Source organism: Mustela erminea, chromosome 14 (assembly GCF_009829155.1).
Source record: "Mustela erminea isolate mMusErm1 chromosome 14, mMusErm1.Pri, whole genome shotgun sequence".
In the NCBI taxonomy this organism is placed as follows: Eukaryota; Metazoa; Chordata; class Mammalia; order Carnivora; family Mustelidae; genus Mustela; species Mustela erminea.
The window spans coordinates 63,647,995-63,674,848 of record NC_045627.1 but is presented as its reverse complement, the minus strand read 5'-3'; the positions used below and the strand labels follow the sequence as shown (position 1 = coordinate 63,674,848).

The 26,854-nt window shown below is 39.9% G+C and overlaps 1 protein-coding gene and 1 long non-coding RNA gene across 2 annotated transcripts in view; one reads left to right on the top strand and one right to left on the bottom strand.

The window, feature by feature from the left end:
* The window catches only part of ENTPD7 (ectonucleoside triphosphate diphosphohydrolase 7), a 42,626-nt gene extending 28,151 nt beyond the window's left edge, over positions 1-14,475 (bottom strand). The window contains exons 1-5 of the mRNA XM_032311781.1: positions 14,119-14,475; positions 13,751-13,853; positions 12,422-12,604; positions 448-653; positions 37-187 (exon numbers count right to left, since the gene is read on the bottom strand). Of these exons, the coding sequence (XP_032167672.1) occupies positions 37-187; positions 448-653; positions 12,422-12,604; positions 13,751-13,758 (548 nt within the window). The 5' untranslated portion in view covers positions 13,759-13,853; positions 14,119-14,475. The remainder of the gene's footprint in view (positions 1-36; positions 188-447; positions 654-12,421; positions 12,605-13,750; positions 13,854-14,118) is intronic.
* A 20-nt stretch (positions 14,476-14,495) lies between these two features.
* LOC116572648 lies at positions 14,496-15,233 on the top strand. Its single transcript, XR_004278455.1, has 3 exons — positions 14,496-14,579; positions 14,727-14,802; positions 14,913-15,233. It is a non-coding gene; the product is annotated as an uncharacterized LOC116572648 (long non-coding RNA).
* The last annotated feature ends 11,621 nt before the right edge of the window (positions 15,234-26,854 follow it).

The window sequence follows — 26,854 nt, the reverse complement described above, 5'->3', positions numbered from 1 at the left end:
CCAGCCATTTTCCTGTGTCCAGACGCCAGCCCTCACCTCTCGGGGAGAAGCCGCATGCCGGCAGTGCAGAGGATGTAGAGGGGTGTCTCCTTGTGCTTCTTCACAGGCACGTGCGCTGCGGCAAAGCTCAGCAGAGGACGAAGGTAATCACTGGCATGTTCTGGGGTGTCTGCCATTGCAGAGATTCCTTAAGCAAGACAAAATATTTTAAAAAGCAGATCACATTGACTCAGAAGACTGATATGCCATGAAGTTCTGCTTAAGGTCCTAAACATGTAATTATTTGTGAGGATGGGAGCAGCAACGAATGAGATATCCCTTCCATTATCCCGAATCTCAGGGGAAAAAAAGGTTTTTTTCCGCCTCTTTCCTTCTGCCGATTCCTTCCTCTCTCGTGCCTGCAGCAGATAAAAAGGGACTGACAACGAAATATATTCCAATTAGTACCTGGCTTGATTTTTTTAACGACTGGCTGGCTGTTGCGGTCTCTCATCTGTTTGATGTCCAGCAAATCATGGGGGTTGCCATTATGTCTTGGCCAGAAATAAACAAAAATCCGAGAGCCACTGCTGCCACAGTCCACAACAAGTCCGTAATTCAGAGTTGGGTCTGCAGTGTCAGTCGCTTCAAGCTCCCCGACTCGTGCCAAATACCTACGCCAGGCAGAAAGAGAAATTGGTATCAAGCATCCAGGTCCACAAAAGGCACAACTACTTTAATTCATTTGTTCATGAGTCTTCGTTAACTGTCTATATGTGCCAACCACATGGAACCACACGTCTCAAGGAATGAAACAACACTGACCATAGTTACTGATGGATATGTATGAGGCAATAGCTGGTTCGCTCGCCTAGAGGCCACTGGAATCAGAGAATGAAAAGACTCCTCCATGTTTGGAGGCAGTTATGAAACTGGCTGAAGTACCAAATCTTTTACCAACTTTAAAGAGCTTCTAGGCCTGAGTAAATTACTGGATTTTGTTGTTATAAGCCACTAAGATTTGGGGCAGTTTGTTACATACATTGATTAACTAAATGAATCCTAATAATTTCTCTTCATCTTTTCTGTATCTAAAGAATACTTTGGAATGATTATCACTTAATACATGTTTCTAGGTAAAAATTTATGGGGCTTTTTGCTTTGTATTTTTTAGTGCTACATTTGCATTAGCAAAAAATGTATTTTAAAATACTATATTCTTCTCTACAATCTTTTAAACTATTTTTTAGTCATAGAAAGAATGTTTATAAAGTATGTATAAGTAATAACAATAAGACAATGCCTCTGTGCCCAACACCCAGTTTAAAAAATAAAACATTATATTGCTTAAAAAAAAAAAAACACCAAAAAGCTTCTAGGCCCAAGGACAGCAGTACTTTGTGGTGAGTTTTTTTTCAGATTCTTATTACAAGATATTTATTCGGCTGACAGCAGAAAGATGAAACAAGTGAAGATGTTACCATCAGAACACCAAGGTTTGAATCTCAGCTCTAGCACTTTCTATGCTGTGTGACCTTCAACAAGTTACTTAACTCCTCTCAGACTGTTTTCTCATCTGTAAAATAAGAGTATGAGAGTGCTGAGTGGTTAGCTCAGCGCTGTGCTGCCGCTGCTCTTGTTGTTACGTGATGAATATTGGGAGAGCAAATAATAGAAGACTCTCGGGAGAAAAGGGCAGGCAAGTCCAGAAGGAAAAGAAGTCTAAGGGTTGGTAAAAATGCTCCTGAGCTCTGAGTCTTTAATAAACATTAAAGTTCACTCAGAACCCAAGGGTCTGAAAAGTACAAATATTATCAACTCCTCTTCAAAAGCTTCACTTGAAGGGGAGCTCAGGAAGAACGGCTCTTAGCTTATTATATGGAAAAAGAACTGTTTCTCCGTGCTACGAATACATACTACATGGCAGACAGATTCAGATGTCTTCAAAATTCCTTTAAATTTGATTAAGTATTACTATACATTGAGATAATTGCTGAATAAATGCTCTGAAAGCAGTGCTGTGAATTTTTTCAAGTATCACAGCTGAACAACCTTCCTTCTATCTGCCCTAGTCACCCAACACTATATTTAGAGCTAATTCCTAGATCCCCTAGACCCTTGCACAGAAGCCCTCAGAACTAGGTCTGAAGCCAGTGCCACTGGGGAGGTGTTCTTTTTAAAGAAAGATTCAACATTACAAATGCGAAAGGAGTCCACACATGTCTGGGGCCTTGAAGTATAGGTATCAATAGCTCTGCAGGAAATCTACCTCTGATTAGGCAATAAGCCACATGTCCCACCCCTGAAGACAATCTAATCCATGTTTACCGGTGATTTCACATTGCTATGAAGACCATAGAGTTCCCTACTTTGGACAGAAAAGCAAACTTGATGAATAGATGACCATGTAAAAACTGTGGAAAGAAAAAAAGGGAGCTAAGTACCTTTCCTAAGGTACAATACAAAATAAAGGAAGAACATGTATTTGGGCTCCAATATAATGCTGCAAATTATTACATAGATACGGTCAGGCAGAACTTTTTTCTGGATCCAACATCACAGTGAGTTATGGGAAATGAAGCAGGTGGTAAAAACTGTTACAGTCTAGTCAATTTACAGTCCCCAAAACCACATACTTATCCATTCTGATCAAATGACTGGGCTGAACTGGGCTTAGAATCCACAAATCAACTCACGACAGCTCATTGCTATCACATGAAAGCTAGGAAGATATCTGGGTTCAAGTTACAGAACTTGTGCAAATACTGATCTCACAGCACGCCATAGGCAAGATAAGCAATCTCTCGCCCACAGTGACTTTTCATTTCTCATTTTAGCAATCTTTCTACTTCATATGCTTCACAGATCCTTCTCTGCTTTCCCCCTCTGAAAATCTTCCCCTCTACTTTTCTCACTAGATTCTGAATCCCATTCCCTCCTGCTTAATGAATAATTTTTCTCCAGTTCATTGGTTCTCAAATGTTTGGGGCTCAAGACCCTTTACTAAAAATTATTGGATCCAAAGGAGTTTTTGTATATGTGGGTTACATCTATTTATATTTATCATGTTACAAAATAAAACAAAAATATTTAGAATTTTTTAAATTTAGATATAACAATAAACTCATTACATATTAATATATTTTATAAAAATAACTATTTTTTAAAACGAAAAAAACTCAGAAGAGTGGCACTGTCTTATGGTTTTGTGCATCTCTTTAGTGTGTAGATTAATAGAAGACAGCTAGATTCTCATTATTTGCCTCTGTATTCCATCTGTTACAATATGTTGTTTTGGCTGAAGTATTTCAAAAAGTCCAGCTTCGTGGAGACATGTTATTGGAAAAGGGAATACTTTAAGAGACCATTTAGATCACTGTGCATAGTCTTCTTTAATACTACACTAAAACTCAAGAAGTGAAGTTTCTTAAAGGCTAGTTGCAACGTGAAATCTAAAACCCTAAGAACGTTTCATATTCTATAAAGTTAACCATCAGTCTATCTTGCACTTTGAATGACTTTTATCCCTGCATAATTTTGTAACATCCTATACTCAAAAATACTGGTTCACTGAGGATGCAAATCTTCCCAACACTGACACATTTCATTCTACAGTATTAAAAAAAACAAAACCCATCCACTCATTCATTAGTATCACTACCCATATTATCCAAAAAAAGGCATTTAAGTATTGAGAAGCTAGAAAACACATAGTTGCAGACACAAATTTTCCAAACGGCTAATTTTCAGTTGAAAGCTCAGATTTTATCATTGGCAATAAACACTGACAGTTGTTTTCCTTAAAGTGACAGGTTTTTACTTCATTTGTTTTCAAAAAAATAATCTATGAAATATCCAAGTCTGAAAACCATAGCTTTTCTGGTAGTCATTCTTTCAAGTAAAAATAATATTCCATGATAAAAGCAGTTTATAACCCAAACAACTGCGTAAGGGCTTTTCCTCAAGAAAACTCCACTGTGCATCAGAAGTGCTTAATACGTATTTCCAATTCTGTCACACAGAATATGAAAAAGACATTCTTAAATGGAACTGGAATTTTTTCCCCATTACAACTATGTGACAATGATGATTACAATAATTAATAGCATAATTTGGTGCTTCCATCTTGATTTGTGCTAAGGCACCTGCAGTTTTACCTACCCGTTGCTTTGCATCATTAGTATAAATGTCAACTCAGTGAAAAGGGCAAAAAAAACCCACCACAGTAGCCAAGAGGTAGAAACAACATAAATATCCACGGACAGATGAATAAACAAAATGTGGTGTATACATAAAATGGAATATCATTCAGCCTTAAAAGTGAAGGAAACTTCATCTTGTGCTACGATATGGGTGAATCTTGAGGTTATCATACTAAGTAAAACAAGCCAGTCACAAAAGACAAATACTGTATGGTTCCACTTCTATAAGAGTAAAGCAGCCATATTCATCAAAACAGAAAACAGAATAGTGGCTACCAGAAGTTGGCATGGGGAGGGAAAAAAGGGGAGATGTTGTTCAATGGGCAGAGAATTCAGAATTGCAAGATGAACAAGTTCTGGAGTTTGGTTGAATGACAATGTGAATATAGTTAACACTACTGAACTGTATATTAAAAGTGGTTGAGATGGTAATTTTATGTATGTGTTTCTTAGCAATTAAAAAAAGAGCAAATAACATCTTAGTAGGTATTACAAAAACAGTTTTGGCCAAATTTTGACCTCACAGACACCATGAAAGAGTCTCAGGAACTCCCAAGGGTCAGTAAACACTTTGACAACCACTGCTCTAACCTTTTTCTCTGGAACATCCACCTGCTTCTCTACCTATCTCTCCCCCTTTCCTTCTTTGACATGGCTTCCCAGTTCTTAAGAAGCCTCCACTCAACAATGCTGACTCTTCTAATACTCACAATGATCTAAAAAGGCCTCCTTCTTCTGTTTTAAAATGTGGAGTGTCATTTTTCCCTTTAAGCAGTTTGTTTATATTCCAGTATGAGCCCCTAAGACTTCTTTCTTTGTTTCACCTTTGCATCTCTCAAGCACAAAAACCTTAACCCACAGTATCTCAGAACTGTCACAGTATTCCTCATGTTTCTCTGATGTGTACCAACCAACACTGGCTGGTTTGGTCCAAAGCTCACAATATAGAGCTGTACGTTTGTTAACTCCTCTACATCTTTGTTATCTGTCTAGCTATACATACTCAAAAATCAATTGGTCTCCTCAGAAAATTTCAATGGCTTTTTAAAGCATCCTGTCACCCTCCTGGGTTCCTGTCAAGATAAGCAACTCTAAGTTGGGTCCAAGTCAACTTTGCTTTCTCATCTCTTAGAAGTCTGCATGTGTGCATTAGTCACAAATGTCAGCTGACCTTTGAACACAAGGGTGAAAGCTAGGACCAGACAGCATCTATGTTACACTACCCACTTGAGTCTTTGCTTAATGGCTGAAGTCAGCAGGAAGCCTCCATCTTTCTCATCACACATACAAATGAGTAACTGAAGAACAATTTTCCCCTTTGGGAAGTAACAGCATCGCCTCTTTCTGAAACTTGGATATCTCATGATCTAATCAGGCTTCTTAACGGTTTTCAAACACCTGGGGGTCTTCCTCTGTCCAAGCTTGTGATATGAATGGATCAATGCTCCTTTCCTGGATGTTTTCATTTGTGATTTTCAGTCCTGGCCTTAGCCATCAGGGTCAATTACTTGCATTGCTGGATTCTCCTGCTTTGCTGACATTACACTAAATTAATCCCTAAAGAGAATGTAAAGTCCATGAGAAAAGTTCCAAAAGCTCTGGAATCCCTCATATCTGCTTTCCCAGGACAGATCTGATTCATTATCCCACATATTTAACTCCCCTACACACATACACATACTGTTTCTGTTTGAGAAATCTGATTTCCCTCTAATCACTGCTCGGTCAATGAAAAGGGAATTACTCACATATACATCACCCAAGGTAAAACTGGAAGACAGTGGCTTTCACTGCCATTACTCTGAAAACATTAACACTGGGGTGGTAACTGACCAAACCATTACCTAGCTTACAACCAACACTATTATACCACTTCTAGAGTTCAAACAGAACTCAGCAACATGCCAGAAGTCCATTAAAGCAACCCCCATCAGTATGGAGCTACCAGCTTTTTGCTGAATGTCATCATACTCTTTCAACTCCATTCAAGGCTCAGAACCAAATATAATGACATTATATGGAAAGTAGCTGTGCATGACTGATGACAGTAATAAATGCGCAGGAAAGCATCTTAAAGGTTATTGCTTATCTCCTAACAAGATTAATCAGAGCAGTCAGGAGCATTTATAATTTAAAGCTCTGCTTACAAACACTATAAAGACCATTAAAGAACAAGTAAGTTAATAAATGAATAAATGCCAAAGAATGCAGGTAAATGCCTTCAATTTCACTAGGAAAAATCTCTGAATTTTTCTATTATACATAAGAAGCCTTAACTTCATCCGCATATCTCAAAGTTTATCATTTTATCCTAACCAAAAGTAATGTCTCTTCTCAACTTGCTTTAAACAGAATTGAAATTCCTAAGGAAGGCCAGTACTGAGTCCACTGCCAATGCAGAACCTCTCATTCACAGTTATACCTAGATGACAAAGGAACATGAAGGCACCACTCTTCTTCTGGGAGGAGGAGGAGGAGCAGAAGGAGAGGAAGAGAATTGTAAGCAGGCTTCATGCGCAGTGCAGAGCCTGATGCAGGGTTCAATCTCATTACCCTGAGATAATGACCTGAGCCGAAATCAAGAGTTGGATGGTTAACTGACTGAGCCACCCAGGAGACCTGACACCACCTTTTAACAGGTACCGAAGACATTGTTCAGAACAGTAAACCAGACAAAAATTTCCTCTCTAATGAAGACAGTAGTGAAGCTACAAAAAAGTGAATAATACTAAACATTAAGGTTTAGAAGAAATTCATTGAATATACAGAATATTCAAGTAAAGGCAGTTTATCATTTGTCTTGTACTCTATATATGTATACATGCTAAAAGTGCCCCTTATACTAAAAATTATTAACAATTTACCTAGGGCTAAAATTTTCCAACAGAACTCTCTGCTATGATGGAAATATTCCCCATCTGTCCAATAGGATAGCCACTAGCCACATGAGGCCAGTGAGCTGCTGAAATGTGGCTACGGCAAGTGAGGAACTGAATTTATTTTATTTTATTTTAATTAATTTAAAGTTAAATAGCCACTGTGCCAAGTGGGTACCCTATTGGATGCCACAGTGTAGACAATAATATTTGCTGAATAAGTGAAAAGATGAATGAATAAATAAGCAATAAAATATGTACTTAGTCTGATGAAGTTGTCAGAGCACTACTTATAGAGCACATGCCAGACAAAGAGTTGATTAAAACACATATCTAAGAAAAATTACTCTTAAAAATCGCTTGCTAGGGTGCCTGGGTGGCTCAGTGGGTTAAAGCCTCTGCCTTCCGCTCAGGTCATGATCTCAGGGTCCTGGGATCAAGGCCCGCATCGGGCTCTCAGCTCAGCAGGGAGTCTGCTTCCTCCTCTCTCTCTGCCTGCCTGTGTATCTGTGATCTCTGTCTGTCAAATAAATAAATAAAATCTTAAAAAAAAAATCGCTTTGCCATGCATGTATGGGTAGAGGGTATCTGGGAAACCTCTGTACTTCTGATAAACTTAGCTGTGAACCTAAAACTGCTCTAAAAAGTAAAGTCTGTTAAAAACAGCTCTGGATTCTAGCTTTACTGATACCCCCATCACTGACTAAATTTATCTTTTCTGAAATTCTAGTTCTGATGCAAACCTCCTGATTTCACCTTCCTGAAGCAATATGGATACATGTTCATAATAAACAAACAAATACAACAACTCTTCAGTTTTGAAACTACAGAAGGAAAACCCTCATGCAGGCTTCTAAAATCCTGGGTCATGTTGCCTCAGAAAAAATATGCTAAGTTCCACCAATGACTGTAAAAAATTCAAATTATTTTTTTCAATACAAACTACTGATATAATTTCATCATGAGAACTGGAACAATTTAAGTTGGAAAAAATATGACTGTATTATAAGTATATAAAAAATCTCAATAACCACTTGTCTGATTTTTTAATAAGCTGTTGAATTGAAGTATTTCCATCAATTCCTAATCATTCCTAATCATTTGCTTAATCATCTTATCGTCAGCTAGTGCTCACCAATGTTTAAGCAACAGCAGCAACCAGGAAGAAAAAAATTCTGGAAGGAATATTTTAAATGCAGATAATGCTGCCCATTATCTTCAGTGTATATCTATAGTGCAGAAAATGGAATTAGAGAAAAGAAAAATCAAGATTATTTGATTATATAAAAGACTCTCCCCTGCCTCAGGGTCAAGATGCCAGCGTATTATTTATTGGCAGTTGTCATCAGTGTGCCCGCATCTAATGGTCAACATATCCTTCCTACTACCACGATCTAGTTTGCTGTTTATATGCTGTGTTCTGAGACAAGACAAATCCAAGCTAATTAACACAGTGTGTAAAATAAAAGCAAACAGGGTCTATGGGAAAGACTATCTTATCAGTAAATAGCATGAGCTTAAGGATATCGACGTTAGTTACTCATAGGCCTCTGCTGATTAATTTCTGATTCTTTGTTCCTAATTCTTGACTATGTACAGTTCTTGATTCTACACAGATATATATATATAAACTATTATCTCACTGGGAAATAATTCTTCCTTCACATCTGCCTCCCTAACTAGATTATGAACTCCATGAGTTCAGGAGCCACATTTTATTCATCTTTGTACCTTAATATCTACAATAGCAGCAAGCACATAGCAAACTTTCAATGAATGTTTGCTTCCAAAATGACTCACAGGGGCTGCCATGAGTGAAATGTAATGATACACAGTAATTTGTGGCAATATGCACATAACCTTTCAATAAAGAACAGGAGCTCTAGGCTGTAAGGCTGATGGCTGCTCAACTAGAGCATTACAGGGGTCAGGACTTTGGTAAGATAACCACACAGGCACAGTGTGTCCCTTAGCTCTGCAGCTCACTTGTTGAGATTAATTCAACTTCAGTATTTATCAGATCTTGCCACTTGGGGTAGAGTGGTAGACAAGAATATCAGATCACTCTACCTCCCACATATCCCTCAAATTCATTTACTTCTTTCTCTCCATTATCGCTGCTTCCACCCAAGTTCAGGCGACCGTCATCTCTTCTGGAGTATTCCAGTTCATCTCCCTCCTTTCATGTTTATTCCCGTCCAATCCATTCGCCACAATGCCACGAAAGTGAGCTTTCTTTAAAAAGAAATTCCAATCATATCACTCTTTGAAGCCTTTCAAAGCCTTCCCTCTGCCCTGAAAATAATGTCTAAACCCCCTCAAACGACTTAACAGGTTCGAGCTGATTTCTCCAGCCACACAGCTCACCACTCATTCCCTAACAGTCTTTACCCTAGCCGTATTAACCCACATAGAATTCCATAATTAGACCATGCTGTCTTCCAGTGGAAAACTGTCCTCAGGTGTGTCAAGAAAATCTCAATAAGTATTTAAAAAACACTCAAACTATGGATTTAGTTCTTTGAAGCTAACAGACTGCTTCAGGCTGATTATTGACAACTATAGTCCCCTAAACAAATATTCCTTCTTCAGAAAGACAGAAAGAAAAATACAAATGAATAGTGGTGTTGAGGGAGGAAAGGTTGGAAACATAAACTTCTTGAAAAAAGGTACCAAAGTCTCCATGTCCTGGTGACTGTCATCACCCAGCACACAGTGGTTGCTCAGTAAATGCTTGCTGAATGAATGAATGGGTGAATGACCAAAGTGAAGTGGAAATGAAAAATTATGGAAACAGAACAACCCAGAAATATTAAGGGGAGTGGTCACATGTCCCAATTCTGACCAGAAAAGATTGAAGGAAAGGGCTGATGGAGGTTTCCAGGAAGAGCTCTCCTCATTCTCACACAAGGGCACAGAAGACCTGTTTCCCTCCTGTAGGACATGAGTGTGGATGTATGTAGCCCTAGTGGCTACTAGCTGCGATCTTATAACCATTCAACAAGTTGACACTGTGTAAAACCGAGACAGAGATTCTCAACCTGACAGCCAATGTTGCACTGATGGTCCCTTTGTTCCTGGACTTCTTGTTGTGTGAGCCAATAAGCTTTCTTTTTATTTAAGTCAGTTTGGCTGTCACTTGCAGCCCAAAGTCTCCTGATACTGAGAAACAACAAAGAGAAAGTCATATTGATGATGAACACAACACATCATCATTTCACCTTGTAGCCTAATCAGAAACTAACCTCAAAAAACAAGAGCAAAACAAATCATTGTTATAAAAGATACAGATCTTCTATGTAACTGGTGAGGCATTAAAACTATATCAAATAATTCAGATGTATTTTCCAGAAAAAAAAAAAAGGTATTTAGCACTCACTGGATGGAACTAAGAGTACATTAGACTTTATAAAAGAAAACACTAGTGAACTGGACAACACAGCAATATAAAATACCCAGAAAGAAATACAGAGAGAAAAAAGACTGGGAAAAAAATGAGTGAGAAAACTCACTGTGAGAAAACTTCACATGGTTCAATATGTATGTGACTGAAGATACCAAAGAAGAAGTGGAGGAGGTCGGGAAAAAATATTTGAAGAAATAATGGTCAAAATTTTTCTGAATTTGATTAAATAGTATAAATCCATAGATGCAAGAATCAACAAATCACAAGTGAAAGTATCATGAAGAAAACTACACCAAGGCACATCATAATCAAATTGCTCAAAACCAGTGATAAATGTAAAAAGCTAGAGGAAAGACACGTGATGTACAGAGAACAAGATTTAAGAATTACAGCAGACTTCTCCTCAGAAAGAATGCAATGCAGAAGACGGTGAAGCATCATTTCTTTTTTTCTTTTTAATTTTATTTATTTATTGGACAGAGAGAGAGCAAGCATAAGCAGGCAAAGTAGCAGGCAGAGGGAGAGGGAGAAGCAGGCTCCCTGGTGAGCCATGGGGCTCGAACCCAGGACCCTCGGATCATGACCTGAGCCAAAAGAAGTTGCTTAACCAACTGAGCCACCCAGGTGCCCTGTGAAGCATCATTTCTAAAGTAATGAAAGAAATAAAAAAAAAAAAGATCAATCTAGAGCTCCATACCCCACAAATATTTTCAAAGGAAAGCTAAATGACTTTTTTGGTCATAAAAGTTAAAAGAACTCTCCAATTACAAACTCACACTACCAGAAATGTTAAAGGAAGTCCTTTAGGCAAAACGAACAAATACCAGATGGAAATATGAACTATAGTACAAAGGAATGAAAAGGCCCGGAAATGAGAAATATCCCAGCTGTATTTTATTTCTGAAATCTCTTTAAAAGACAATTAAATATTTGAAGCAAAAATAATAACAATACCTGGTGTTTATAACATAAGTAGAAAAAATGTGTAACAACAGCACAAAGGCCCAGGAGAAGAGATAAAGAGGTATGCGGGAAGAGGAATTATATTACTTGAAGGTAGTCTATGATAAGTTAAAAATATATACTGTAAACCCTAAATCCTAAAGCAACCACTTAAAAATTTTTTTGAAAAATTAAAAAACCCAGTTGTATCTACTCAGCCAACAAAAGAGATAAAATGGAATATATAAAATGTACTCAATTCTGCTGTGAAGTGTGTAAACCTGGTGATTCACAGACCTGTACCCCTGGGGATAAAAATATATGTTTATAAAAAATAAAAAATTAAAAAAATAAAAAAAAAGTACTCAATTCAAAAGAAGGGAGGAAAAGCAAACAAAGAACAGATGTGACAAGCAGAAAACAAATAGCAAGACAGATTTAAGCATAATCAATAATCACATAAAATGCAAATGACTTAAACACTTCAAATAAAAGGCAGACATTGTCAAACTAGATAAAAAGCAGTTACTTATTAAAAAACTGGGTAGATATAAAACATAATGACATAAAGCCTAAAACAAAAAAAGATGGGAAAACATCTATAATGATAACACTAATTAAAAGAAAGCTGGAGTAATTATATTAATACCAGACAAGATTTCAGAGCAAAAAATATAATCAAGGATTTTTTTAAAAAATCATTTAATAATGATAAAAGGGTTCATTCATCAAGAATACATAACAATCCTAAACATTCATGCATCCAATAAGTCAACCCACCAACAAAAGAATATAGAAAGATGCATTTCATGATTAAAATGCACCATCAGCATTCCTGAATCAAAAGTGAACATTGCCAAAACGGGACTTAAGATCTTTATGTAATAAGTGGCATGCAATTTTACTAATAAAACTGCAGTATTCCCCAAAAGGGTCAAAGGTAGTAATGTGTTAAATGACAAAATATTTATGACTTCAGTGCCAGGTCTGATCAAAGAGATCTAAAGCTGACTCACCTTTCATATTGCCTATCTCGTGGTAATGAAGCACCCCAATGTCGAAAGTCCATGATTAACATAAGTAAAAGGAGACAGGATATGAAGAAGAGTCCTAGGAATGCCACCCGCTGACGTGGAAATGGACTCACTGTGGGCACAGTAAAGTACCAAGAGGCTGGGCAGAGGTAGGAAAAACTGATCCTGAAATGAGACAAACATTATTAGTAAGTAAGGCAAGTCTCTATGGCTGAGTGCTCAAAAATGGTTTTTAAACTGGACTAAAGCCCTTCCTAATAAAGGCAAAAATTTATACCACCTGAAGTCTATCAATGTTCTCTTAGTCTCAAACTTTAGAAAAGAAACTACATAGTTCATAAGGCTTTTCTGATTTATAGAAGCACTATCTGCTCCTTTCCCAATGTCTGCTCTTTGGGGTGTAATTCAGAGAATTAATCTCATGTTTATGGAAAGATCACCAGTCTCCCTGGTCAATCTTTAACACTGTGGAATTAAAGCAACTACAGCATTCCCATCAAGAATGATGTCCAAAAAAACGGATAGTCAGAATATTTTTCAACTAATTTTTTAAAAAATATTTTAATAAATAAAATATGCACATGGTAAGAATAAAACATAAGTTTGAAAGGACATATAGTGGAAGATGCGCCTTTGGCCTTAACCAATCATTTCCCACTCAAAGGGAACCACTGGTACCGTTTTCTATATATTTTTCCAGGGATACTCCATGTTTACACAAGCATAAATGTGTATCATGTGTGAATACATGTGTGAATCTCCATTCCTCTGATTTTACACCGTACCTACTGTTCTGCATTTCTCCCCACTTACTCTATTTGACAACTGTTCCATCTGGTATTTTGATCCACATTAATCTTTTCTGAAAGTTTCTGAGCATCACAATGTATGGATGCACATACTCAACTATGATATGAAGTTCACTTTCCATATTGTTCAAAAGGACCTCATCCTATTTTCAAAGTTCATTTAAAAAAAAAAATTGTTTAACCTCCTCAGAAAGCATGTAGCCTCACTCAAATGGAAATCTGAAAGAACATTACATTTTAGCACTTTTCACACGTCAGCAAGCACTCACTCCATCACCCTGGGGTTATGAGCCAGAAACTACAGTTGTGTCTGTCTTCAGGGGGGGGAAAAAAAAAATCACTTCGATCTTCTTTGCATCCATCCGACCAAGCAGCCAAGTCCAGATGCAGCACTAGGGCAAACCTCACTTGTAAAAACATCCCAGGGCCCCTCCACCTACCCCTCCACCTACCTGCCACCCCCAACGGAGCCCCAAGCTGAGGAGAAAATGTGCAGCCTTACCTAGCCATGGGATCCCTTCAGCGGTCTCAGTGCCTGTCACCTCCTTTTCTTTTTGCCCTGAGAAATTGGTCTCCTTGTCTCAGGCATCTCCTAAGTCTGCAGCCTGTTAAGAGTTCGTGGGGTTTCAGGCTTACCTCCAGCAGTGCCCACAGGACTAGACCTCCGAGGGAAGGCCAAGGCGCCCACCCACCCCATAAGCCTCCGCCTTTTTCCCGGGGCCCAGCTGACGCTAAGCCGACTCCCCGGGAGTCGGGCGTTCTCGAGGCAGCGGCGCTTCCCAGGTGGCGAGGCGGCGGTGCCCACTTCCCCTCCCCGCCCCGCCCTCCCCGCCTCTGCCAGGCCCGCGGCCCTCCTCCGCTCGCACTCACAGGTCGAGCGGCCCGCAGGCTCCCTCGGCAACGTTCCGCCCGGTCCAGAGCGCTTCCCCGCGGCCTTTCGCCCAGCCGGAAAGAGGCCTGGGCGAGCGGCGGCGCCACGTCCCCAAGGAAACCGCAGGGAGCCAATGACGGACGGCAGACCCGCGGAGAGGGGCCCAGCCTCCACCTAGCCGGGGCCGCGGGCGAACTAGTAGCGCCGCCGCACGTCCGTTCGCCAGAGTGGCCAGTCCCCAAGAGCGTTCGGCTTCTAATGCCCGCCCCGGGATTTAGCGCGCGTCCAATCCGGAAAGGCGTCGTGCCGTAGCTCCGCCCCGACGGGCCCTGTAGGCGCTCCGGTGGGTGAGCCGGGCGAAGCGGTGCAGGAGTGCCCTGCGCCCGCTGCCCTCCTGGCGGCGATTTCTCCGCCGGCTTCGTGCTGCGCCGCCGCTTCCAGAACTGAGCGGCGCCGGCAGGTGAGTCTTGCAGTGGCCGCGAGAGAAATGTATCCCTTGCCCATAACCTATCAAGAGGTATTTTGCCCAGCAACCGTGATCCCAGAATCAAACCTTCCTTATAGCCTCCCAGACTTATGCCTTCGCGTCCTGGTTCTGTCCTGTTAGAGAAACAGAAATGGGGGACAATATCGTTTACACCGAATTCCTTCAACATTCATTGAATGTCTACTGTGTGCCAGACGTAAGCCCCTGTGCCCCTGCCCTCTCGGACCTGACAGTAATACATAGAGAGGTAATGTTTCCTTAATGTTTTTCTTCCTTGCTGACACAAGCCGTTTCTCTCATTTCCAGGAGGGAACCCTTTGGACAGAATAAAGTCCAAGTCCTTACAAACGTGGCATACACATGGCGATCCAGGATCCGCCCATGCAGCCTCTTCTGCGGCTCCTCACCTTCTTTCCTGTGCTTTAACAGCGCACATCTGTGGCTTCTGCCCTCTTAGGCTTTGTTCATTCTGCCTTCTCCACCCTTCCATCCGCCTTGAATATCCTTCCCGGCCACCTAGCCAAGCCAATCATACTCATTCCTTACCACTTAGCTTAGGGGTCACCTCCTCTAAAAACCTTCCTTGACCTACAACCCCGTAATATATGCGTGTTGTTTACTTACCATATTGAATTACAATTTATGTGTCTCTCTGTCCCAGTCGACAGAATATGCTTGAAGGCAGGGATTATCTGCTTCCGCAGCAAGGCTGGGTATTGTCAGGCACATACAATACACCTAATGTATAACAAATAAGGGAATGAATGTAGAAATAAATGAAGACCACCCCAATGGGATAAAAAAGGGGCTATTTGTCCTATACCTACTATAAAAAGGCAGCCAACCATCAACACTTAAATATGACAGAGACCTAAAGACTGTCAGGGAAATGGGAAAGCTTAATCTGGAGAGGGGAAAAAAAAGGAAGGCTTCATGTATGCTCTGATTTGAGAGTATTAGCATAAGGAGGCTGGTTGTGGTTCCTAACTTAACTTTCTCCATCGATTCTCAGTGTTTTGTTCTTCTTTGTCCTTTAATTCCCTACTCTGCTTCAGGTGTTATATTTTATCTGGGCCTCCAAAAGTCGCATTGGGTAGAATAGTTGCATAAAGTTAGGATTAACTCCAAAATTATACAAATATCAGGTGTTTATATTATTCCAGAGCTCAGCTCAGGTAGCCATGGGAAAAACTCAAAAAATGTTTTGGAATATATATATATATATATATATATATATATATATATATATATTCCAAAACATTTTTTGAGTTTTTCCCATGACTATATATATTTTATATATATATATATTATATATATATAAAATTCTTGAGGTTGCCTGCCAACTGCGCCATTCTGTCTAACCTATGTATATTTCAAAATCCAGTGGTTCAATAAATGGTGTTTTTGCGTGGGAACAGAATTCCTATTTATGTTTTAAATAGTACTTAATCCATGTGATTTATGATCTATATTAACTTAGAGCTAAGGTGCATTGAAACATCTTCTAACTTATATTTAATAACTACTGTTCTAGAACAGAAAAGAAATCCATATTTTAATCCCAATACCTCATTATACTTTCTTTGTCCATTGCACTTGGATAATACTTCCTTCAGTAAGTCTATATGCATCCACGAATTTGTAAAACATGATTCTTTACAAAAGCCTGCAGTGCTTATCTGATTAACAGCTCACAGGGCTGAGTTCTGAGGTTTCCAGTTAGGAGGCCAAGAAGTAGGTTGAGATCATTTCCCCATCTCATTTGCTGTAACTCTCAACATGTTGAAACAAATTACAGAAATCCATATTTCAAAACTGGTCTTTAACTGCTTTTCAAAGCCTTGCCTTCAGTTGCATTTACAATTTTCTCAAGAAGTCCTTGACTCTACCCAGCTCTGAGCAAAATCAGCCATACCAGCCCCACACTTGGTATCAGTTGTCTGTATCACTTTATTTCCCCTCCATTCTCCTTCATTCCACACACCATCCTGCCTTAATCTCTAAAGGAGCTGAAGTACTGTCGTCTTCACTCTCCTTTCCAAGTTTACTGTCTTCTCTTCGTGTGCCTTGTAGGTACCGCCTTGCCCATGACAAAACTCATTGTCTTGCTACTCTTACTTTATCCACCCAGACCTCCTCCATTTATATGCCCAACTTTAATGAACTACCCTGTGATCCACCCAAGCAGAAATTTGCAAGTCACTTTAGAATCTCTTCCTTCTACTTCTTTTCTGCTGTAGGGGAGCAAAATTTGCCGCCCCCAAAGGGGTCTCCTTTGCATGTGCATTATTTTAGGCTGATTATTTTTAACAAACAGAAGGCTCAAGAAGAGCCTTTCAAACCAACCCCCCCCCCCCAACCTGCCTACAAGAATTTGGATAGAGGACCTGCTCCAGGAAGGGAGCTAGCACCACAAGTAACTACAGTATAATATGGAACTAGGTGTGACACAGAGGGAGGAACCTAGGAAAGTCGTTTTATTAAGATTCCTCTCTGTGTCCCATCTTTTCTATATGGCTCAACAAACATTTGTTTACCAAACATTTATTCTTTTTCATCTTCCTGTGAATTGTCCTCCTTCCCTTTGAAGTCCCCGCTCAGAATGGCATATAAGCCTCAATTGCCTAACTACCTGTAGGCCCCTTAGTCTCGTGGAAGCCCCATCTTACATGTAATTACATTTTATTTTCTCCTGTTAATCTGTCTCATGTCAATTTAATTCTTAGGTCTGCCAAGAGAATCTTGAGGGAAAGAGAAAATATTTTCCTCCCCAACACCTATTTCATCCGGGTAATGACTAGCCGTTCTTAATTCAAGTTTCTAAAATCCTTTCCAAAATCTTCTGATGAAGCCTTCTAGCTGGTGACCCTACCTCCAGACTCATGTTCCTCCTTAGTCCCCCTCCATTCTGATCTAGTGAAATACAACCATGCTAATTCCCGTTTTAACGTCTTTGTGGTTCCGCATCCCAACTGGATACAGTCCAGATTCCTTGGTATGGTGTGGCAGATTCTGCTGACTGCCTACCCAAAAAGCCAACAATCTATTTTCTTAATTCTTAATTCTCAATTCTTAACAGAATCCCAATTTTATTCTTATAACCATACTGCTATGCTTGGCCATATGCTTAAAGAGTGCCAGGCTCTTTAAGTCGATCATGGTGTCCCACTCCCTAACCAAATATTGAGCCTGGGAATATAATGCAATTCTAGCCAATGATACCAAAGGGAAGCCATCTGTTGGGAAGAACGAGAGGAAGAGGGGAAACATTTCTGGGAGATGTTTTATCCAACTTATAAAGAGTATAAAAAGTTTACATAATGAGAGTAGGAAGAAAAAGTCCCTTTTCTGCCTCCGGAAGTAATCGTAAGGATATGAGTCCTGGAGCCGCTGTAGCCATCTTACAACCATAGGGTGGGAGACTCAGGGTGTGGGGGTGGAGGGAAGCCTAGAAATAACAGAATAGAAGTACAGATAACGTCATTAACATTGTTGCTAACTTAATGAACACAGGAGAAGCTCTACCTATGGGCTTATTAGAGATACTAAATTCATTACTGCTCTCATTTTTAAGCCCATTGAATCAGGTAGTTCTGTCACCTGTACTCTCCTAAATGATGCATGTGGCTTCCAGTGCCTGATAAGATCTAGCCCCAACATCCTCTGGCTCCCCAGTAGGTATTCTCACCCACACCCTGACATATTTGCTGTTCTCAGAATTATGCCCTCGCTTACCTCTGAGCCTTGGTACTGGCTATTACTTCTGCATAAATGATTTTCTTTCACTTCTTTACCAAATGAATTCCTGCTTATGCTTCAGAAGCCAACTCACATGTCACCTATGAGCTCCCGCAGTCTGCCTGGGTGCTTCTTTTTCTCTGCTCTTGTAGCACTTTGCTCATGTATGCTTCTGTGATGGCAAGAATACTTGTTTGAAAACCCGGCAGCTTTGTGAGTGGACCTGTCACTAGTTGGTCTGGTGGGAAGACAGAGTAGCTGGGTTTATGAACTTTAATCTGTATGTTTGGCCCACAAAAGTGGGATCCCTTGGCTTAGCCTAGGCAGAAGAGGCTTAGACCAACAAGACTGATGGCTCTGCCTAATAATGTGGGATTTTGAGCACTCCCACTAGAGACTAGGTTTGGGAAGCCCTGGTAAGACAACATGAAAAAGACATGAAGGGAAAGAGGGACCTATGCAAGGTGCTAGAAGACAAGACTAAAGAGAACAATGACCCATGAGAGAGTTCCTGCATTCTTTTTCTTTTCTTTTTTTTTTTTTTAAGATTTTATTTATTTGACAAAGAGAGAGAGACAGCAAGATAGGGAATACAGCAGAGGGAGTGGCAGACGAGAAGCAGGCTTCCTGCTTCGTAGGGAGCCCAACTCGGGACTCTATCCCAGGACCCCAGGACCATGACCTGAGCTGAAGGCAGGCACTCAACGACTGAGCCACCAAGGCACCCCTGCATTATTTTTCTATAGTTGCATCACAAATTACCCTAAAACTTGGCAGCTTAAAACAACAATAAGCATTATTATTATCTCTCAGTTCCCGTGGGTCAGGAATGTGGGAGCAGCTCGGCTCAGGGGCTCTCATTAGAGTGCAGTAAAGATGTCTGCTGGGGTCATCTGAACTCTTGAGGGGGGCTAAAGGATATATTTCTAAGATGGCATGCTTGCATGGCCATGGCAAGTGGATACTGGCTGTCCGTGGAGGCCACGATTGCATTTCATGTCATGGACTCTCCCAGGGATGCTTGAGTGTCTTCATGATATAGCACCTGTCTTCTCCCAGAGCCATCTGAGAGCAAGTGACAGGCAAGAACTCTATCCCTTTATTATCTGACCTCAGAGGTCACATATCTTCACTTCTGTCACATATTATTTGTTGAAAACCAGTCACTAGGGGTGCCCGAGTGGCTCAGTGGGTTAAGCCTCTGCCTTTGGCTCAGGTCATGGTCTTAGGGTCTTGGGATTGAGTCCCGCATCGGGCTCTCTGCTCAGCAGGGAGCCTGCTTCCCCCTCTCTCTCTGCCTGCCTCTCTGTCTACTTGTGATATCTCTCTCTCTCTCTCTCTCTGTCAAATAAATAAATAAAGTCTTTAAAAAATAACAATAAAAAAATAAAGAGCCAGTCACTAACTCCCATCCCACTTTCAAGGAGAGGGCAATTAGGCTCCACATTTTGAAGGGAGAAGTATCAATTTGGAAACTTATTTTTTTATTTTTATTTTTTAATATTTCATTTATTTATTTAACAGAGAGATAGCATAATTAGGCAGAGTTGTCAGGCAGAGGGAAAAGGAGAAGCAGGCTCTCCCCTGAGCAGGGAGCCCCATGTGGGGCTCAATCCCAGGACCGGGGATCATGACCGGAGCCAAAGGCCGAGGCCCAACCCACTGAGCCACCCAGATGCCCCTGCAGACTTAATTTTAAATTTTTTTTTTAAGATTTTGTTTATTTATTTGACAGAGATCACAAGTAGGCAGAGAGGCAGGCAGAGAGAGAGAGGAGGAAGCAGGCTCCCCGCTGAGCAGAGAGCCTGATGTGGGGCTCCATCCCAGGACCCTGGGATCATGACCTGAGCCGAAGGCAGAGGCTTTAACCCACTGAGCCACCCAGGTGCCCCCAGACTTATTTTTAAATCACAACAGTCCCTACGGTGGAGTAGTCAGGAGATTTAGATAATAGTATTGACTTCTAGGGTTCAGTTTTGAGTTCTGTGCTATGTTATAATCCTCTCCACAACCCCTAAACCTTCAGTAAAAGTCTGAAAACCTATAACTGGCTTGGTAAATGGCTTTGAGAAGAAATTTAATACCCTGAAGATTCCTGTGCCAGAGGAGAAATATACCATTCAGGTTGATGCTGAAGAAAAAGAAGATGTGAAAAGCTGTGCTGAGTGCTGAGTTTTCATCTCTCTCAAAGGCCAGGATGGAGGAATATGAAAAAAGAGCTGGAGAAGATGAAGAACGTAATTCCGTTTGATCAGATGACCACTGAGCACCTGAGTGAAGTCTTCCCAGAAGCCAAATCAGACAAGAAGGACCCCTATTGGCCTCACAAGCCAATCGAAAAAGCCCCACTTGAGTTGGAGAGAAAGCTCTGGCCCCCATATTATAAACACTGGACACCAAAAGTAATATATGGTAAGAAAAAAAAAAAGATCAAACAAATAAACAACCCTTTAAGTGGAAGATTACACACTTATCCAAAAAATATATACAGATAACGAATAAACCCATGAGGTGTTCAACATTATTAGTGATGAGGGACATGCAGATTAAAACTATAAGGAAATGCTACCACGTACCCACTAGAATGGGTATAAGCTAAGAGAGTAATTTGCCAAGAATGTGGTACTGTGTGCCGCAATGTCATGAGGACCCTTAGCGGCTCTCTGGAGAGGCCCATGTGGAGAGGAACCGAGGCCTTCTGCCAACCGGCAGTATCAACTTGACAGCTGTGGAAGTGAGTCACTGTGGAAGTGGATTCTCCAGCCCCAGTCAAGCCTTCATGTAACTGCAGATCCTGCTGACGTCTTGACTTGTGCTTCCTATGCCCAGCCCTAACCTCTCATCTAAACCACTGTCATATACCTCACCAGCAGAAACTGGTAATAAATGTTTATTGCTGCTCTAAACCACTATGCTTTATAGTAATTTGTCACAGAGTAGCACATAACTAATTTACAACCACATAGGATTAAAAAAATAATAGATGGGGCACCTGGGTGGCTCAGTGGGGGAAAGCCTCTGCCTTCAGCTCAGGTCATGATCCCAGGTCCTGGGATCGAGCCCTGCATCGGGCTCTCTGCTCAGCAGGGAGCCTGCTTCCCTTCCTCTCTCTCTGCCTGCCTCTCTGCTTACCTGTGATCTCTCTCTGTCAAATAAATAAATAAAATCTTTAAAAAAAAAAAAAAAAGAAAGAAAGAAAGAATAGATACATTGGCTGGCACATAGTAGGCCCGTCATAAATGTTGGCTGTTATCATTGTGTAATGCATACATGGGTTTTTTTTCCCCTAGCAAGTACAAGTTTCTTGCAAAGGAGGACTTCAGTTCATTCCTTTTTTTTTTTTTTTTTCACTCTCCACCTCTCCTCATCCTTCTTAGTCCCCCAGCACAGTGCTGGGCAGACATACAGCAGAAGCCCAGTAAGTAACTCAAAGGGAGGCAAAGAAATCCAAAGGTGAAATAGTTTTATCTTTGTCACTCTAAGGATAATTTTCACTACCTGAAATATTAGATTAACCTCTTTGTTATAGTTAATGTAAATGCCTGGGCTTTTATATGTTATTTTGGAATGAGTAAGCTGTAAAGGCAAGGAAGTCTAAGGGGTGAAGAGAAAAGATTTGATTAATTAAAAGGAGATAATGAAGAAACAAGCATCAGACAAGGCAAAAGACCAGGTAAGAGGGTCAGGGATGTGCCTGTATAAAAAAGAATAAAAAATGGGAATTGGACCCAGAGGACAACAAGGAAAATCACACTGATAAATCAGGAATTCAAGGTTCATGGGTTGGAGACCCACATCTGCTGCCATAATTTGTTGTTTGTTGGTAATTATGTTGTTTCTGTTGTCAGTAAAGTTTGTTGGGGCACCTGGGTGGCTCAGTGGGTTAAAGCCTCTGCCTTCAGCTCAGGTCATGATCCCAGGGTCCCAGGATTGAGCCCCGCATCGGGCTCTCTGCTCAGCGGGAAGCCTGCTTCCTCCTCTCTCTCTCTGCCTGCCTCTCTGCCTACTTGTGATCTCTGTCTGTCAAATGAATAAATAAAATCTTTACATAAAAAAAAATAATGCTTGTTGCCTCCATAACTGTGGCTAGTTACTTTGAGAATATATGCCATATTTATAAAGGATTCAACACCACAGAGCATTAAAAATATATCATATCTACTTAGATAAATAACCCAAACCTCATCCCCTGCTGATAGCTTATCTTCTTTGTATGTCATGGACAATAGGCCATTACATTCTTTGGTAATATTCAAGGGAAGTTTTGTAATTCAGCCATTTTACTTAAGGAATTAAAGATAATTAAATCAACTCTTTAGGTATGAATTTTATACACTAATTGAGGACACACATGACATGGGCCTGGAGTTAGGATATTATTGTTTGGAGAAAAGCAGGCTTATTTGTGAGATATCCCACAATTGGTGCTCTAGTCTAGCAAAGGACAATGACTAGTCATGGTCTCTTTGTCAGCAGGTAGGTAACAGGTTGCCAGCGATTTCTATGATAGCTGGATGACAGTCAAAAAGGAAAAACGGATAATAATAATTATAATGACAGCGATAGTGATCAACCTTGTCAAGTTCTAACTATATGACTGATATTAGAGTAAGAACTTTCTTTCTTTTCTGATAGAATCCTGAGACAACCCAGTAAAATATGCATTATTACCATATTACAGATGAGGTCCCTGAACCTTAGGTCAAGTCATGGAACTTCAGCTCCTCCTCATTTTCTGACAGTCATGATCAAGGTAAAGTCAGGAGGAGTCAGAGAATAAGGTTCTTGTTTATAACTTTAAAAAAAATCTTTTTAACTAACTCTATTTTGGTGGTTTATTACCTTGCTCTAGAAAGGCAGCAGGCTGTGGTTAAGTTTTCAGACCAGTGTTTGAAGCTTGGTTTTACCACTTACAATGTGGCCTTGAAGAAGTTCTATTCATTTACGCTCATTTTCTTATCCATAAAATAAGAAAAATGACTCAACTTCCAAGGTTGCTGCCCTCACTCTTTCTTTGCAGACAAAGTGTCCTTTCCAGAACACAAAATTGCCCAGGTTATCTCACTTCAACTTAAAATTCCACAATGGGATCCCATTTTTCTTAAGATATAAACTGATTCCCTTAACATGACTCTAGAACTTCTCAGGATGTGGCCCCTACTTACTCCCAGGCTTGTCTCAAAACTCTGCTTCCCCGAGCCCTTTATCACTGTCCCAATCCTCTCATTAGGGACTTTGGCAATATGGTGTTCTCCTGGTCCAGAAGGTTTTACCTCCTTTACGCCTTTTACCAATCCCATCTGACGTAGCCTAATTAACTATCCATATATTTAAGATCTTATTTCAAATGTGACCTTTTTATAAACTCTTACAAAGCAGTGACATGAGCTTTTTCCAGTCCTGGCTTGTGAACTCACCTTAGGGCCTATCTCTTCCGTGAGTGCTTCTGAAAATCAATGCCAAGATTAGGACTGCAATGAGTTTTGCTAGCACCCTGTTGGGTGGTATCCCTGATTACAACTGCCAGGACACCAGGGAGGGTTAGGCCTTGGGTTGGAGGGAGCTATCAAAAGAACTGGAACTCGCTGGATGAGTCATTGCCACCATTCAAGGGGAGACACAGTAGCTCAGGACCAAGATCCATCAACGTCTATTACTCAAATAAATGTTACCAAGTACTTACAGAACTTGAAGTACAATGCTTGAAGTGCAGGGGAAAAAAGAAAGTAAAAAGATGTTCCCTGCCCTGATGGGGATTACCATCTATTAGTAATACAGACATTAATGGAACAATTTTATACAACAATGCAAAATTACAACTAACGTCTACAAAGTAGAGGACCTGAGGTATGTGATGGGGAAACTGATCGGTCTGGGGCATCAGGGAAATAATGATTGAATTGGATTGAATGAATAATTACCTGCATAAAAAATAAGTGTCTTGGTAGCTCATTTGGTTAAGCTTCTGACTTGGGTCTTGGTCTTGGGGTCATGAGTTTGGGCTCCACATTAGGCCCCATGCTGGATGGGAACCTACTTTAAAAAAGAAAGTAAAATTTTATTGGACTGTACCTCTTAATAGGTGGATGGGGTTTTTAGAACACTTTAGGTTACATCATCCATCATTAGATGACTGTTATCTTTTGATAGAGTGAGATGGACTGCATCACCAAGTCTTGTCCCTTTTTTTTGTTGTTGTTGCTATAGGTAGGTACCAAGTAACCTTTTTACACAAATAAGTGAATACAAAACAAAACAAAAACAAATAATGAATGGAGTTTTGCCAAATATTTGTCACAATTTTTCCATCTTCTTAAATTTAGTCAAAGGATTAGGAACCATTTCATTGCAAAAGGATGTGTTACTTATTTGAGAAATCATTTTTTCAGTCTCTGGAAGTGACACCAAAGTCAAGTGACTATTAGTTGTTCTTGTTTCTCTCTTGCTTAAAGCTATTCTGGTTTTGGAGCCAAAACCCCACAAAATTGTATTTCATAACTTTTCTTGTTGATTGTGAACAAAGATCTTTTTCTGTTATTTAGGTCATATTAAAGTACCTTAAGGAGACATTACAGATGGGTAGAAATTGGTTTAGTAAAAGTATTATATGTGTGTGTGTATATATATATTTATGTTTATATATATATATATATATATATATGTATGTTTGTATTTTCAAGATTTAAAGTTTTAAATTATACATTTGACAGAATTAAAAGAACATGTCACTATCTGAGAAGGAGATATTCTAATTAAATGAAGCGGTTCCCTCAAGTTCAGGACATTATATCTTAAATTATTTTGAGGGTACACTTGGTCTTACCAGGGACATAAGTAGGTGCTTTTCAGAGGACAGTTTTAGGGGTGCCTGGATGACTCAATAGGTTAGGCATCTGAATATTGATTGCAGCTCAGGTCATGAACTCAGTGTCATGATCTCAGGGCCATAAGATAGAGCCCCACATGTGATCGAGATTTTCTCTCCCTCTGCTCCTCCCCCTGTTCATGCTCCCCCTTTCTCTCTCTCTCAAATAAATAAATAAAATCTTTTTAAAAAGAGAGTGCAGTTTTACTTTGTGGAAATAAACAAATAAAAAAAGAAGAGAAGGTATTATATGACGGGTAGGTGCAAGGCTTACAAAAAGGTGTAAAAATAATTGTTTGGGGGCATTATTTCCAGAATTTACATTCCTGTCAAAGTAATAAGGATATGATAGAAATGAGAATGAAAATGAGTGGCAATAAGACTGGTGCCCGGATAAGAGTGACTATAGTATTTTTTTTCCTGTGTCTGTTTCAACTCAATTTAAGTATGAATTGAACAGAAACTTTCTATTAGACAAGAAACAGTGAAGCAGAGTAATTTTTCTGAATTTCTGCCTGTGATTCAGAGGTGAGATTATGTTTGTTTCTTAGACCAAAGTTAGTAATTTTTCTTGTTTTGGATTTTTTTTTCTTTCACAAACAAAATCCTTTAGGAGAAACTTGAAGAGAAAAGAATGGTGTAGTTGCAGTAACTACCCCCCCCAAAAAATAGATGTGCAAAGGGTTACAGTTTATTGCTTAAAGAATGATGAAACTGGAGTTCCAGAAGAAGGTACTCTTCAATGTATCTCGATTAGACATTGTGGTGTGTTAAGAACAGCTTTATTGAGATGTAATTTATATACCATAAAATTCACCCAGTTCAGTGGGTTTTAGTATAATCACAGGGTTGTGCAACCATCACAGTATAAATTGAAAGCATTTTCATCAATCAAAAAGAAACTTTGTATCCATTAACAATGCTGCCCAGATCTTTCACTTTTGTCCAAGGTAGATTTTCTTCAAGTTGGTGTGAGGCAACCTAGGAATTATATAATGACTGGTGTAGAGCTGCTGTTTGGAGTTACAGAGGCACAAGCATTTGAGAAGATAATGAAGTCCTAGTTTATTCAGCTCATCTGTGGGGTGCTAGCGAATCTTCCCTTTTTACAATGGAGGTGAAAGTTATGTAACATGAAATTAAACCACCTTAAAGTGAACAATTCAGTGGCATTTAGTATATTTACGGTGGTGTGCAACCAACACCTTTATTCGTTCCAAATCATTTCATCACCCCCAAAAGGTGTTGTGCTCTGTACCCATTAAGCACCTTCTCCTATCTCATGACCCCCCGACCCCCACTGCCAGCCTTGGTAACCACCCGTCTATTACATTCTGTCTCTATAGAGCAACGTATTTGGGATATCTCTTGTGTCTTCTTTCACTTAACATATCTTCAAGGTTCATTCCCATAGCAGTATATATCCCTCCTCCATTCCTTTCTGCAGCTGAATTGTATTCATCTTGTGTACGTACACAATTTGTTTATCAGTTCTTCTCTTGATGGACACTTTGACTGTTTCCATCTTTTGCCTCTGTGAAAAGTGATGCTATAAACAAGCATATACATGTGTTTATTGAAGTACTTCTTTTCAATATACCGAGGAGTGGAATTGCTGGATCACGTGGTAACTCCATGTTTAACT